The 15,870-nt window shown below is 44.1% G+C and overlaps 1 protein-coding gene and 1 pseudogene across 1 annotated transcript; both read left to right on the forward strand.

Moving 5' to 3' along the window:
• The first annotated feature begins 10 nt into the window (after positions 1 to 10).
• Positions 11 to 798, forward strand: LOC147974119 (uncharacterized; annotated as a pseudogene).
• A 1,924-nt stretch (positions 799 to 2,722) lies between these two features.
• Positions 2,723 to 4,182, forward strand: LOC125507653 (uncharacterized). The gene has a single exon (XM_087525180.1). The coding sequence runs from the start codon at positions 2,737 to 2,739 to the stop codon at positions 3,760 to 3,762; it is 1,026 nt and encodes a 341-aa protein (XP_087381306.1). The 5' UTR covers positions 2,723 to 2,736; the 3' UTR covers positions 3,763 to 4,182.
• Positions 4,183 to 15,870: the final 11,688 nt, after the last annotated feature.

A 15,870-nucleotide genomic window follows, 5' to 3' on the forward strand; every position in this document is an offset into this window, starting at 1 on the left:
TAGGCTATTCATGAACAAGCCATCCATCGCTGTCGTGAATCCAATGACCTGGCTCGTGGACATCATCTCATTGCCCCACCATGACAAGGCTCGTGAATGTCACAATTTCATGTTCCTTGGTTTCCACCTGCTTTGCTCCGATGAGAAGCCATCATCCTTCGACGTCGTCTGCATCGGCGTGAATAAGCTAAGGGTCCGTCTCTCTGTCTTCTCATCAGAGACGTGGCATTGGGTCGTCCCCTCCGTGGGTGGAAATCAGTGGACGCAACAACCTAACGTTTGACTTTGGCACGCTGGTGGATGGTTTTGTTTACCAGCCTTGCCATGGCCAAGGACGCATGATAATGATCAACATTTCCACCATGGATATCACATCGGTGGATCTACCCCTCTCAGGTGAAGGTGGATGGGTACAATTTCATGACTGGGGAGACTAAGGATGGATAACTCATCATTGTTTATGCATATGATGATTTATCCTCCATGCTTGGACCCGTGGTATTATCGGTGATGGAATTGTGATTTGCGTGCTGTGAAAGACAATCGGTTTGACTGAAATTGATCGGATCACCCTGGTTTGGATGGCGACCTCAAAGTTGTGCAAGTTAGGTCTGGATGTGTGTAATTGTCCCCTTCCGCTGCTGGTTCTTCTCCTTTTCACTGGTGATGACGGAGCTTGAGTTACTGGTCAAGGGATGCTTTGGTGGTCGTGCATGTCTATATAGTATGGCATGTCCTCCTTGTTTGATTGGTGATGATGGGAGCATTGGACATGATGGGGTTGAAGGTTCTCACTGAAGTTTGAAGTTGTTTGTCATATGAGGAAATGAATGAAAATATGTGGGTATGAGCTAACCATTATTACTTACTTTTTTTATGCAAAATAATGTCTAGTTAGCACTGAATACTGGAAAAACATTCCTTGGTGTCTTAAGTAATGATTATTCCCGTAGAAACTTTAGATGCTTTTAAAACTATATCGGTATAATTCTAGAGCTAATGAATTTTATGGAAGATTGCATTTTCATCTCCTGAAAACTTTCGATGGAATACTACCATGTTGCACGCTAAGCGCCATTAACTAATTTGGTTCTACCATTTCTGTTTATCATTTATTTAGAGACATGGCTGCTTTTTTTCTGGAAAGTAATTAATATTATGAACTTTTGGATGCACATATAGTTTGAAATATGAAGTTTTAAGATATGCACATGTGATTCTAGCAAGAGAACATGTATACAAATTCCTTGTTTTAATAGTAATTTTCTTCTTTACCATTTTATGTACTGCATAGTCTCTTCATCTTTGAGGATGAAATTTTTCTTATTTTTATTCACTGCACAATGTCTTATATTTTTACGATGTATTTTCAACCCTGCTTGTTTTTTATTGTGCGCATAACTAATCATATAAATCGGTCTTTAAGTGCTTATCTGTCATGTTTTCTTCTTCTTCAGTGTTCCCTGCCTTACTTTTGTGGTGGCTTAGTTGTGACTTGTTATACTTGTATTTTATTTCACAATGTTAGCCAATTGGTCCCTTACTTGACAAAATGTCAGAGAGTTTTGAAAGTAGTTATTGCTTGTTGTATTATTTCTTCATCTACTGTTTATCAGTGCTACTGTTTTGATCTATGCCTCTATATTAACAACAACCATTTTATGTTCAGTTTCAAAAGATCCCAAGCGTCAACTATGTTCAAAGATCCCAAGCGTCAACTATGTTCAGTTTCTTCGGAGTATAAGATCAGTTTATTTGCAAGGATGATGTTGTGTTTTAAATTATTTTTTGAAGAGTAGAATTGCATAAGTTACATCCTGAAGCAAAATGGTACCCCCTCTGTTCCATAATATAGTGCACCCGCGCTTCCCGAGATTCAAGTTTGACCGTAAATTTAACCGCCGAGACCGACTGCGGCGGGAGCAAAAATTATACCACTGAATTCGTATTTTCGATATGAATTTAGTGATGTAATTTTTGTCCCTGTCGCAGTCGGTCTTGTTGGTTAAATTTACGGTCAAAGTTGGATCTCGAGAAACACGGGCGCACTACATTATGGAACGGAGGAAATAGAATTTACACAAGATTCACATGCACTGAGGTCATGGTGATCCCTTCGGGCCCTGTTGATCCCTCGTGGGGCCATGCTGATCGTCAACACGTGGGCCATCGGTAGGGTTCCGGCCGGAGAGGTTCCTCGGCACCAAGGTGGACTTACGGGCCCGACAATTCTAGCTCATAATGTTCAGTGAGGAGGGTGTGCTTTGGGATCAACTTCCGCATATCCAGCATTGAGATCGCGATCGCAAACCTCATCGGGTGGTTCAACTTGGCGCCGCCGGAGGGTGCCGCGGAAGTGGACATGGGACATGGTTCCACTTTTCGTCTTGGCGATACTGTGCACATGATATTGGTCTCCGCGTATTCTGCTTACTTAATTGACAATTGTTGTTCACATGCAAAGACGACACGCTAATTGGGCAGTAGAACTTAAACTCGCGAGCCTCTCCATTTCGTATTGTTTAGGTTTAGACCAAACTATTCTCAAGTTGGTCGTGTGAGATTTGAATCACGAAATTCGCAGAGAAAATGTCAACATATGGTAGAGATTTCATAGGGTGGCATGCGTACCATACATGGGCTACAAACTTGGGCCCTGCGTCAACCCAGCCAGAATCTCCATCGGGCTCCACCACTCTCGAGCAAATGGGCAGCGGTTTCTGAAAAAAGAGAGCAATGGGCACCGAACTGCCGGCGGCGGATGCGCCACCAGCGAAACGTCCGTCGATCTCATCCACGACCACCACCCACGCTACTGCCGTCGACGGAACCATCACCACCATATCCTCGCTCGGCCAAGACCAGCTTCTCGAGATCTTCCTCCGCCTGCCCAACCTGCCGGCGCTCGTCCGCGCGGCGCTCACCTGCCGCCCATGGCTCGGTGCCGTCCGCTCCTCACAGTCATTCCGCCGCCTCTTCCGCGCCCTTCACCCAGCGCCCCTCCTCATCGGGCTCTTCATCGACATTGACGGCGCCGCCGTCCCCTCCTTCGTCCCCCTGCGCCGCTCAAATCCCGACGTCATCGCCGCCGTCCGCCGGGGCGACTTCCTCCTCACTTCCCTCCCAGTGAACGAAGACGAGGATACGAGCTGGTGTATCACGGACTGCCGCCACGGCTACGTCCTCCTGTGGAACAAGATCGTATGGAAGAATCCCACCGTCGCTGCGGTGAACCCCATGACCTGGGCCGTGGACGTCATCCCGGTGCCCCGCGATGTCTGGGCTGGGAGGAGTGGGAGACGCCGCAATTTCGCCTTCCTTGGTTTCCATCTGCCCTCTTCCGATGAGAAGCCCTCGTCCTTCCGCGTGGTCTGCGTCTGCGCTGACAAGCAGAGAGTTCGCGTCGCCGTCTTCTCGCCGGAGACGAGGGATTGGGCCGTCCACCCGTGGGTGCACGTCGGCGGTGACAACAGCCTAAAGTCCAGCGCCGGCACGCTGGTGGGTGGTTCCGTTTACTGGCCTTTCCACGGCGAAGGGCGCATGATAAAGATCAACACAGCCACCATGGATATCTCCTTTGTGGATCTACCCTCGCAAATCAAGGTGTACGGGCACAATTTCATGGCCGGGGAGACCAAGAATGGCCAACTCTGCATTGTCTATGCATCTGATGATTTCCTCCTCCGTGCTTGGACCCGTAGTCTAGACGCCAACGGAATTGAGGTTTGGGTGCTGCAGAACATAATCTCTTTGAGTGAATGAATTGATGAGATCACCGAGGGGTGTGCTGTGAACTTGCCGGTCGACCTCAATGTTGTGCAAGTTAGGTCTGGATACGTGTACTTGTCCGCAACGTGCATGACCCATCCTGGCACACTTCGCTGCTGGTTCATCTCCCTTTCACTCGAGACCGTCGAGCATGAGTTACTGGTTAATGGGTGTTTTGGCGGCTCTGTCTGTCCGTACAACATGGCCTGGCCTCCTTGTTTAGTTTGTGATGATGGGAGCATTGGGCATGAAGCTGAAGGCTCAAGGCTCTCACTGAAGTCTGCAGTTGTTTGCCATGTGAGGAAATGAATGAAAATATGTGGGTATGAGCTAACCGTTATTACTTACTTTCTTGATGCAAAATAATGTCTAGTTGGTACTGAAAACCGGAAAATCACTCCTTGGTGTCTTAAGTATTGGTCATTATTCCCGTAGAAACCTTTAGATGCTTTTAAAACTTCCAGTACAATTCTGGAGGTAATGAATTTTTGCAGATTGGATTTTCATCTTCTGAAAAGTTTCTATTCAACCTTGGTTGTCTTTATTGTGCACACGACTAGGAATATAAATCGGGTTGTAAGTGCTTATCTATTTCTTCTTCTGAATATGTTCCCCACCTAACTTTTGTGGAGGCTTATTTGCAACTTGTTAAACTTGTATTCCAGTTCACGGTGTTAGGCAGATGGTCCCTTAGTTGAAAAGATATTGGAGAGTTTTGAAAGTGGATATTTTCTGTTGCATTATTTCTGCATCTACTGTTTCTCGCCTCAACTGTTTTGCACCTGCTAACTTCGATTTATGTTCAGTTTTAATAAATTGGCAAGTGTCAACTATGTTCAGTTTCTTCAGAGTATATTATTGCAAGAAAGCTGTTTTGTTTTTTAATTATTATTTTAGAATAGTAGAGTTGTGCATTTTACATGCTGAAGCATTTGTACAAAAGGGTAGAATTTACACGATATTAACTTTCTTGTTTGATGGAGACTAACACGCTGCTTTTGTGATGCAACCGTAGTAGGGGAGATTTGCGTTTTTGGTGAAGAGGAGGCGAACCTGCGGATGGGCAGGCGTTTAACTGCAAAGGCGTTGTTCTCAGCTTCAAAGGCATTTATGCTCGCTGATCATGTAGAGTTTAGAACCAAATTCGTTTCATGATATGGATTTTAAGAAAGGACTAGCTCTTTGGATCCTCCTCACGGTTTATGCCTTTTTTGTTTTCTTTGGACTTGTTGAGCTGGTGCCCTCAGCAGACCCCCTTTTGTTGTGCTACCTCTTATTTGTGTACTTGAGTGTGGTTTGTGTTGCGTAGAGAGGATGTATTGATTGTCTCAAGTAGTGGTCAATGCTCAGAATGCTTCCTTGCCAATTGCCATGAAGTGTGTAATCTACCTGTCATGTCAGAAGATTGAACAACTGATCTTTCTCTCCTTTTCGATTATTTAACCGCATTCAGCCTTCAATATGCTGTCGTCAGATACAATATTTTCTCGTAAAGAACCAAAGATGGCTCTCTCTTGCAGAGATGTGAATCTGAGAAAGATCAGTTGTTCAATTTCACCATGTATGAACCTGTGGTAGGTGGCGTGTTACCAGTTGTAAAAAAAAATGGTAGAAACAGTACGTTTTGGTTTACTTATTACGCCAAAACCAGCAATGCCAGACGGGAATACTATGTTAAACCGTCCGTCAGGTCTCAAAAGATTTCACTGCTTCTACTTCTCCGACCCGACGGTTCACAACTTTAAAGGCAACAACATATGAACCTTTATCAGGCCAGGAATACTGCATTCATGTGATACAAGCATATGCATGGACGGTTCATAATACATACTCCCTCCGTTTCTAAATATAGGTCTTTTTAGAGATTTCAATATAGACTACATACGATATAGACGTAGTTTAGAGTGTAGATTCACTCATTTTATTCCGTACCTAGTTCATAAGGGAATCTCTAAAAAGGTTTATATTTAAGAACGGAGGGAGTACTATGGTGCTTCGCTCACTAATAACACTGTTTGGGATCTCAAGTAGTGGAGACCGGAGAACTCAAACAAACAGGCCTCTTGCGGTTGGAAACGAGGACACACGATTCAGGGTGTCGCTCCCATATGCAGCAGATAGGATGCCCAAAAGGAATAACTACTTCCATAACTATTGTGTATCTACTCTGACCAGGCCACCAACTACATGTTAGTAGCATTTTGAGCTGAAATCACAAGTCACATTTTGACCCGCACACATGGATGTTTGAAATTTCATTTTTTTTCATATTTGCAACTATTTTTTTTTTGACTTGAAACATCTGGATTCCATCAACGCATTTACATCGTTCGGTACAGTCTCCACCCACAACCGGCGAAGATCCTGACCATTACTCCCTAATTCAGCAAGTGCATGGGCAACTTTATTACAATCATGGGGAGCAAAAGAAAAGACAATCTTACTAAAAGTAAGACGCATAAACTGGCGTATATCTCTATAGATAATGCCTTCGGGGGCATGATCGTAAGAAGTACTCCCTCTGTCTCAAAATATAAAAACGTTTTAAATACTACACTAGTGTCAAAAATGTTCTTATATTATGGGACGGAGGGAGTACTTTGCAAGGCCTTTAGGAGCGATTGGCAGTCTGACTCAATTACCACGTTGGAAATTAAATACGTCATGCTGCCTCTGCCGAGACTGCCTGAGCACGCGCTTCCGCCTCAGTTTGTACAGCACTTCTAGCATGCAAAATTTTCCCGGCACCTGCTCCGCATGCATCGCGGACACTGTCACGAATTACAAATCCCCAGCCACCGCTCCCGCTCATACCATGAAAGGCCCCATCGATGTTGATTTTCAGCACGCCATCATCAGGTCTCGTCCACTTAGTTGCCGGTCTGTCACTCACCTCTGTCTGCACCTTTCTAAACAGCTGTAGCGATTCCAAAGCCCATGCTCTCGCCTGTGCTGCCATGACTTCCACCGAGCATGCACCCACTTTCATTAGCATTTAATTTATTTCTCCTTGATGAGGCACGAACTAGCGAGACACTAATTCGTGCGTGTAGATGGCCCGATTTTTCACGGTGATACTCGATCAACACCTCGTCTCCCTGTTCCTCCTTGTAACCTCCAAGAACAATTTTCACCTGTGTACAAAAATACACAAACGAAAATAATGATCCCCTCGGATCAGCACGTAGGCGTCGATGTGATGATCAACCCTCCATCGCTAGTAAATTTTCACGATAGGAAAATCAAAGATAATACACAAGATATGGTCGTCCGTAATTCGGACGTTTTTCTGTATATCTCATACTCAGAATAAAACTCAAAACTCCCCTCTTATACATGGCCGAAGCCTGGCTTTTATATGCCGAAGTAAATGCATGCCGTACCTACCAAACTAGCTAGACTCACGGACAAGAGTCCTTGAAAGACACGTTCGTTTTTCAAATTGATTTCTTGCCAACTAATACAACGCACGCACCAATAAGATAAAAGGCAACAACTTGGATATCTTTTCAAACTTAAAAAAACCAAACTACCTATTATAACTGACGAGGTCCTAATTTAATGGAGATTATGAAAGATCCTAATCTTAATTCTCCTGGTGGCGTACGAAAAGTAGGAACAATTTTTTTGGGTACTGGTTCATGATTGGCGTGTAATCCTGATTTCTCGCCAGGCCTTCCTCCATGCACAAGTCCCTGTGATTTACATGGATAGCTCGTCATGCATGCCCTGTTCAAATCTATAGCTCTTGGACAATTAAGTCTTGATCCACAACTGGTTAAGCTGGCCAAACCAGGTCCACATAGTATTCGCATACGTCCATCTTTGCCACAATGCAGCTCACGTTGCACACTCCTTGTATTTCCTTTGCATGTGAACATCTTTATATTCTTGGCCATAGAATAATTAACACAACCCATCTGAGTTATTAAATTAGTGCCCACATCTTGAATTGATTTAGGTTCATCACGGACACCTTTAGTTGACACACTTGATGTAACCATGTTCATATCATCCTCCCTCCCTTGAAGCAAAACCGTCCTCGGTTTGGAGTCCAATTTTAGCACAACCTTCTTCTTTGGAACTTGCTTTTCTATGGTGATTGCACCGTCCGCCATCGGTTTCAACACATGCTTCTTTCCATCATGGATGAACGTGTAGGTGTTAGATCTTCCGGCATGCAATGCATCATGATCGAACTGCCATGGTCTTTCCAATAACAACTGACAAGCATCCATTGGCATGACATCACAGTCCATCTTGTCAACATAATCTCCAACAACAAAGTGTACACGTACCTTATGTGTAATCTTTAAATTTCCAGAATTATATAGCCACTCCACGTGGTGTGGTTGAGGGTGCCGCCACATAGACAAACCCAACTCTTGCACAAGATCTTTGCTAATGACATTTGTAAAGCTACCACCATCAATTATCAACTTGCAAGCACGATTGTTGATCTTACACAGTGTTTTAAAAACACTCTATCGCTGCCCTTTAGGATCACATTTCTCCTGCACCTTCTTCACTAAGAGATTAAGACCCTTCATCGATGCATCAACTTCTTCTTTTATTTCTTCTACCTCTTCTCTTCTTTTTCACAGACGATCTTTCCAATCAGCAGCGAAGACATCCATTGGCATGGGAATAAAACAAATTTGTTTGCCCTTCCGTGATAAAGAATAACTATTTTTCTTGACATCCCGAACAGCCCCAACCCGCTTGCACCATGGGTCCCCAAGTAGCAGATGGCACGACACCATGGACACAGGGCAAACATGAACAAATTCCGCACAACAATATTTTCCCAGATCAAAAATTAGCAAAATCTGATGCATAATTTTGATTTCACCTTTGAACCACTTCAGCGTGTACGGTCTTTCAAGAGGCGCCATCTTCAGCCCCAGTTTTTCCACCTCCTCGATGCTCACCATATTGACTGCGGTACTCTCATCGATTGTCAGATTGACACGTCGTTCGTTCACGACGCAACGAGTTGAAAAAGAGTGACCTCGCCAATGCCTTCCTCCTCCATCAATATGTTCCTGCTCAACATGTTGATGCTTGACTCCGCAGACAATATTACAAACTGAGTCGCCGTGACTAACCTTTGCTCTGATACCACTTGATGAGGCACGAACTAGCGAGACGCTAATTCGTGCGTGTAGATGGCCCGATCTTTCACGGCGATACTCGATCAACACCTCGTCTCCCTGTTCCTCCTCGTAACCTCCAAGAACAATTTTCACCTGTGTACAAAAATACACAAACGAAAATAATGATCTCTTCGGATCAGCACGTAGGCGTCGATGTGATGATCAACCCTCCGTCGCTAGTAAATTTCCATGATAGGAAAATCAAAGATAATACACAAGATATGGTCGCCCGTAACTCTGACGTTTTTCTGTATATCTCATACTCAGAATAAAACTCAAAACTCCCCTCCTATACATGGCCGAAGCCTGGCTTTTATATGCCGAAGTAAACGCATGCCGTACCTACCAAACTAGCTAGACTCACGGACAAGAGTCCTTGAAAGACACGTCCATTTTCCAAGTTGATTTCTTGCCAACTAATACAACGCACTCACCAAGAAGATAAAAGGCAACAACTTAGATATCTTTTCAAACTTAAAAAAACCAAACTACCTATTATAACTGACGAGGTCCTAATTTAATGGAGATTAGGAAAGATCCTAATCTTAATTCTCCTGGTGGCGTACGAAAAGTAGGAACAATTTTTTGGGTACTGGTTCATGATTGACGTGTAATCCTGATTTCTCGCCAGGCCTTCCTCCACGCACAAGTCCCTGTGATTTACATGGATAGCTCTTCATGCATGCCCTGTTCAAATCTATAGCTCTTGGACAATTAAGTCTTGATCCACAACTGGTTAAGCTGGCCAAACCAGGTCCATATAGTATTCGCATACGTCCATCTTTGCCACAATGCAGCTCACGTTGCACACCCCTTGTATTTCCTTTGCATGTGAACATCTTTATATTCTTGGCCATAGAATAATCTGAGTTATTAAATTAGTGCCCACATCTTGAATTGATTTAGGTTCATCGCGGACACCTTTAGTTGACACACTTGATGTAACCATGTTCATATCACTCCTGCTCCACCACATCCACAACATACATGCAATTATAGCCTGGTCATCTACACGAAGGGTGAGCAGTAGCTGCACCATTTCTCTAGCATTAGCGCATGCAGCAAGGCGCAGCCTGGTAGCTTCCATATCAACTTCTCTCCATAGCTTTTTTCTTCTTTTGCACTTGAAAAGCAAAATGGCACCCATCCTGATCTAGTCTCCGACAACACAGACATACGGAATCACAGTCCATACATACCTTTACGCTTAATATTTCTCTTCGTTGGTAAGCTGTTGTGCGCTAGCCGCCATACAAATTGTTGCACCTTTGGCTGGCTAGGGATCGCCCAGATTTCATCCAGTCAATATCTCCTTGCGCTGGTTCCGATGCTTCAGCTACAGCCTCCTTATCTCTGTTACAGACGTACACCTGGTACGCTGATTTGACTGAAAACTCTCCTTTTCCATCATAGTGCCAAGCGTAATAATCCTCAAACTCCTCCCGGATCGTTGTGGCAAGAATATGCTGGAATTTTGTCTATTTTGGGCCTAGCCCAATAGTAGTTTCAGAAATTCCTAATAAATTCTAGAGGCTCACGCAGCCCATTTATGCAAGGCAAGAGGTGGAACAAAAGTTTAGTCCCACATTGCTAGTTTAGAGGGAGTTGGACCTCTTCGGCCACTGCCTGTTCGCTTCATCTCCCTTCGTTGCTTCACCTCCCGTCGCAGCCTCTTCGCGTTCTTCTCCAGTGCCTATATAAGAGAGGTCGCTCCTCTCCAGAGAGACACACCAGAAGATCCCCTTCCTCTCGCCACAAAGTTCCTGAGCACTGCGCTGCTACGATCTTCCGCATCCCGGCTTCCGGCGTGCACCGCAGGTCGGGACAGTAGGCCTCCGAAACCGCACCTTTTGAGTCCTGTACGGGAGAAGGGTGATAAAGTTTTTGGGGAGCGCTCAGCGCGACTACTGGCTGCTTCATCACGGACGATCCGGTCGCCGACGGCGACTTCCCCGACGACGACTTCTTCCCCGACGTCCACGACCTCCTCGACGACATGGCAGGCGAGGACACCGACCCCAAGTCCAGCGCTTCTGCTGCTGCTGTCCAGTACGTGTTCTTGTCTTTCCTGTTAAAGGTTCTGCCACAGTTCCTTGTTCTAGTCCTTGTCCTACACATGTTAGGTTCTACTTCATATATGCTACTTGCTATTTTGTCTGGTTTAGATATGATAGGCTATGGTTCATATATGCAGAAGCTATTTTCCTTCTCTCTGTCAGAACGCATGACTTGTTTTATCTCTACTATATTAGTCATGCTTTATCTAGTATTTCTGTTAATAAAATCATTCGGTAAATTGCTCATATTTCCAACTATCCAAAAACCTTATTATAGGCAATTTACCCCAAGTGGTTTTGCTGCTTCCATGAGACCTCCTATGTTTGAGGGTATCCACTATAAGAGGTGGCGCGTGAGAGCAGTCTTATGGTTTCAAACCATGAGTTGCTATGACGCCACTCTCGGCAAACCTGAAGGAGAGCTTGATGCTCAACAGGCACAAGCTTTTCAGAAAATGGATACTCTGTTTAAGGCTGCTCTCTTGAGTGTTCTTGGTGAGAACATAGTTGATGCTTATGCGTCAATTGATAATGGAAAAGATATGTGGGATGCACTCGAGGCCAAGTTTGGGGTCTCAGATGCTGGCACTGAGCTATACATCATGGAGCAATTCTATGATTACAGGATGACTGAAGAGCGCTCCGTGGTTGAGCAAGCTCATGAGATACAGTCATTTGCTAGAGAACTTGAGCACTTCAGTTGTATGCTACCGGACAAGTTTGTTGCCGGAGGTATCATCACTAAGCTTCCTCCTTCATGTAGGAACTTTGCTACCTTGCTGAAGCATAAGAGGCAGGAGTTTTCCGTCCCGGATCTCATTGGCACTCTTGATGTGGAAGAACAGGCGAGAGCAAAGGACACACGTGCTCGAGGTATTGAGGGAGGATCTAGTGATACAGAAGCAGAACTTCCAGCCCCACAAGTTCAAGAACAAGGGCAAGTTTGATGGTAAAGCAAAGTTTGATGGGAAGAACAAGGCTGTGCAACACACGAACTTCAAGAAAAAGAATGGCAAGAAGAAAGGTGCTTGTCATGTGTGTGGGGATCCTGATCATTGGGCTCCTAGTTGCCCTAATCGCTATGATAAGCGTAATCCTGGGAAAGGCGGTAAGACCGCTAATGTTGTCATTGGAGACACTGACATGAAGGATGCTGGGTATGGTATATTTCCCACTATTCTTTCAGTATGTCATTCTCCTGACTGGTTGATTGACACGGGTGCTAATGTGCATGTATGCGGTGATATTTCCATGTTTTCGTCTTATCAGAACGCAGGGACTTCAACCGTGCTGATGGGCAACGGTTCAAGTGCTTCTGTTCGTGGTGTTGGCACGGTCGATCTGAAGTTTACTTCGGGGAAGATCGTGCGGCTGAAGAACGTGCATTATGTCCCCTCCGTCAATAAAAAATCTTGTTAGCAAATCTCTTCTATGTAGAGATGGCTACAAGCTTGTCTTTGAGTCGAATAAATTTGTAATATCCAAGTATGGAACCTTTGTTGGTAAAGGCTATGAGTCAGGAGGCTTGTTTCGTTTATCCTTATCAGACATTTGCAATAAAGTTGTTAATCATATTTGCAACAATAGTGAATCCAATGTGTGGCATTCACGTCTTTGTCATGTTAACTTTGGTTGCATGTCGCGACTAGCGAAGTTGAACTTAATCCCTAGTTTCACCACCGTGAAGGGATCTAAGTGTCAAGTGTGTGTGCAAGCTAAGCAACCTCGTAAGTCTCACACGACTGTGGAAATAAGAAATCTTGCACCACTAGAGCTCATACATTCAGATCTATGTGAAATGAATGGTGTGTTGACAAAAGGTGGAAAGAAATATTTCATGACGTTAATTGATGACTCCACTAGATACTGCCGTGTGTATCTTCTGAAATCTAAGGATGGGGCTTTGAACTTTTTCAAGATCTACAAAGCTGAAGTGGAAAACCAACTTGATCGAAAGTATAATCCATGAGTTTTTTCCACTGAGTTTGATGCTTTTTGTGCGGAACATAGTATAATCCATGAGAGGACTCCTTCCTACTCACCTCAGTCAAATGGGGTGGCCGAAAGAAAGAACCGTACTCTAACTGATTTGGTTAATGCCATGTTAGATACATCGGGTCTCTCCAAGGCATGGTGAGGGGAGGCGATATTGACAGCATGTCATGTCCTGAACCGAGTCCTCACAAAGAACAAAGAGATAACTCCATTCGAGGAATGGGAGAAGAAAAGGTTAAAACTCTCTTATCTGCGAACATGGGGTTGTTTGGCGAAAGTCAATGTTCCAACTCCAAAGAAGCGGAAGCTTGGACCAAAGACTATGGATTGTGTTTTCCTGGGATATGCTTTTCATAGCATTGACTATAGATTCTTGGTTGTAAAATCTGAGGTACCTGACATGCATGTCGGTACGATCATGGAGTCGAATGATGCGACTTTCTTTGAAGATATCTTTCCCATGAAGGATATGGCTACCTCATCTAATCAGGAGATGCCTAGTTCATCGAATCAGGAACCAGTTACAATTACCGAACCTACCATTTCGATGGAACACTTCGAAAGTCCTATGGAGGAGAACAATGAAGTTCCTACCAGGAGAAAGAGACAGAGGACTGTAAAGTCCTTTGGTGATGATTTTCTTGTGTATCTCATAGATGACACTCCCAGTTCTATTTCAGAGGCCTATGCATCTGAAGATGCTGACTACTGGAAGGAAGCGGTTCGTAGCGAGATGGATTCCATCTTGGCAAATGAAACTTGGGAGATAACTGATCGTCCTTATGGGTGCAAACCTATAGGATGCAAATGGGTATTCAAGAAGAAGCTTAGGCCTGATGGTACTATTGAAAAGTACAAGGCTCGGCTCGTGGCTAAGGGTTATACCCAAAAGGAAGGTGAAGACTTCTTTGATACTTACTCACCTGTGGCTTGACTGACCACTATTCGAGTTCTACTTTCACTAGCTGCCTCGCATGGTCTTCTCGTTCATCAAATGGATGTTAAGACTGCTTTCCTAAATGGAGAGTTGGACGAGGAAATTTATATGGAACAACCAGATGGATTTGTACTAGATGGTCAGAAAGGGAAAGTGTGCAAGTTGCTGAAGTCTTTGTACGGACTTAAGCAAGCACCCAAACAGTGGCATGAGAAGTTTGAAAGAACTTTAACAGCTGCAGGCTTTATTGTGAACGAAGCTGACAAATGTGTGTACTATCGCCATGGTGGGGGCGAGGAAGTTATCCTGTGCTTGTATGTTGATGACATACTGATTTTCGGAACAAATATGAAAGTTATTAAGCAGGTCAAGGATTTCCTATCTCTATGTTTTCAGATGAAGGATTTAGGAGTGGCTGATGTCATTCTGAACATCAAGTTGTTGAGAGACGATGATGGTGGGATTACTTTGCTTCAATCTCACTATGTGGAAAAGATCTTGAGTCGCTTTGGCTATAGTGACTGCAAGCCCTCTCCAACATCATATAATGCTAGTGTGTTGCTTCGAAAGAATCGAAGAATTGCTAGAGACCAATTGAAGTATTCTCAGATTATTGGCTCGCTTATGTACTTAGCCAGTGCTACAAGACCTAACATCTCTTTTGCTGTTAGCAAACTGAGTCGGTTTGTTTCAAAACCAGGAGATGTGCATTGGAAAGCTCTAGAAAGAGTTTTGCGTTATTTGAAAGGCACTGCAAATTATGGAATTCACTACACCGGGCATCCAAAGGTGCTTGAAGGGTATAGTGACTCAAACTGGATCTCAGATGCTGATGAGATAAAGGCCACGAGCGGTTATGTATTCACTCATGGAGGTGGCGCTGTTTCTTGGAAGTCTTGTAAGCAGACCATCTTAACGAGGTCAACAATGGAAGCAGAACTCACAGCACTAGATACAGCTACGGTTGAAGCAGATTGGCTTCGCTGGCTCTTGAATGACTTGCCGGTTGTTGAGAAACCTGTACCAGGTGTCCTTATGAACTGCGACAATCAAACTGTGATCACAAAAGTGAGCGGTTCAAAGGATAACATGAAGTCATCAAGACACGTTCAGAGAAGGTTAAAGTCTGTCAGGAAAATGAAAAACTCTGGAGTTATTGCGTTGGATTATATCCAAATGTCTAAAAATCTAGCAGATCCTTTTACTAAGGGTCTATCACGTAATGTGATAGATAATGCATCGAGGGAGATGGGTATGAGACCCACAATATGAGTTGTTCACAGTGGTAACCTATTCTTTGTGATCGGAGATCCCGTGAATTAGATGTGGAAGACAAGCTGTTGGTCAACTGAGAGGAGAGTATCCTTATTATTCACAATACCACTCCATGAAGATGCAATACTCTCATTATCTGCATGGCAGGTTGATGTATATCTTAATGTGTTCTAAGTGGCTTATTTAAGCAGAGATGTTATCCTGCAGAACATCTTTTGAAGAACACACATATATGAGTCTGATTATCAAACGTCGCAATCTATGAGAGTAGGATTCTCTCTAGTAAACTCATGAAAGGTCACGGAGTATGACGCATAAGCTCCACCCGCGGGGAAGACCCACGGTAGCCACGTATCGGTCAAGGCTTTATGTGAAGCTAGATTCGCAGAAAACTTACAGTTCAAGGCCCAGTCCACTATTCAAGTTGCTTACTAGTGTAGCATAGAGTTCTAGGTGGAAGTTCAACTTAACAGTCTCCACTGCAGTACCGTTATATAAAACAGTGTTTTGGAACCAAAGGCAAATTTTTGTGTGCCTCTGGGATCTGGTGGGGGATTGCTGGAATTTTGTCTATTTTGGGCCTAGCCCAATAGCAGTTTCAGAAATTCCTAATAAATCCTAGAGGCCCACACAGCCCATTTGTGCAAGGCAAGAGATGGAACAAAAGTTTAGTCCCACATTG

The sequence above is a fragment of the Triticum urartu genome, chromosome 5A, assembly GCF_056163025.1.
Source record: "Triticum urartu cultivar PI428250 chromosome 5A, HENAU_Tu73, whole genome shotgun sequence".
NCBI lineage: Eukaryota > Viridiplantae > Streptophyta > Magnoliopsida > Poales > Poaceae > Triticum > Triticum urartu.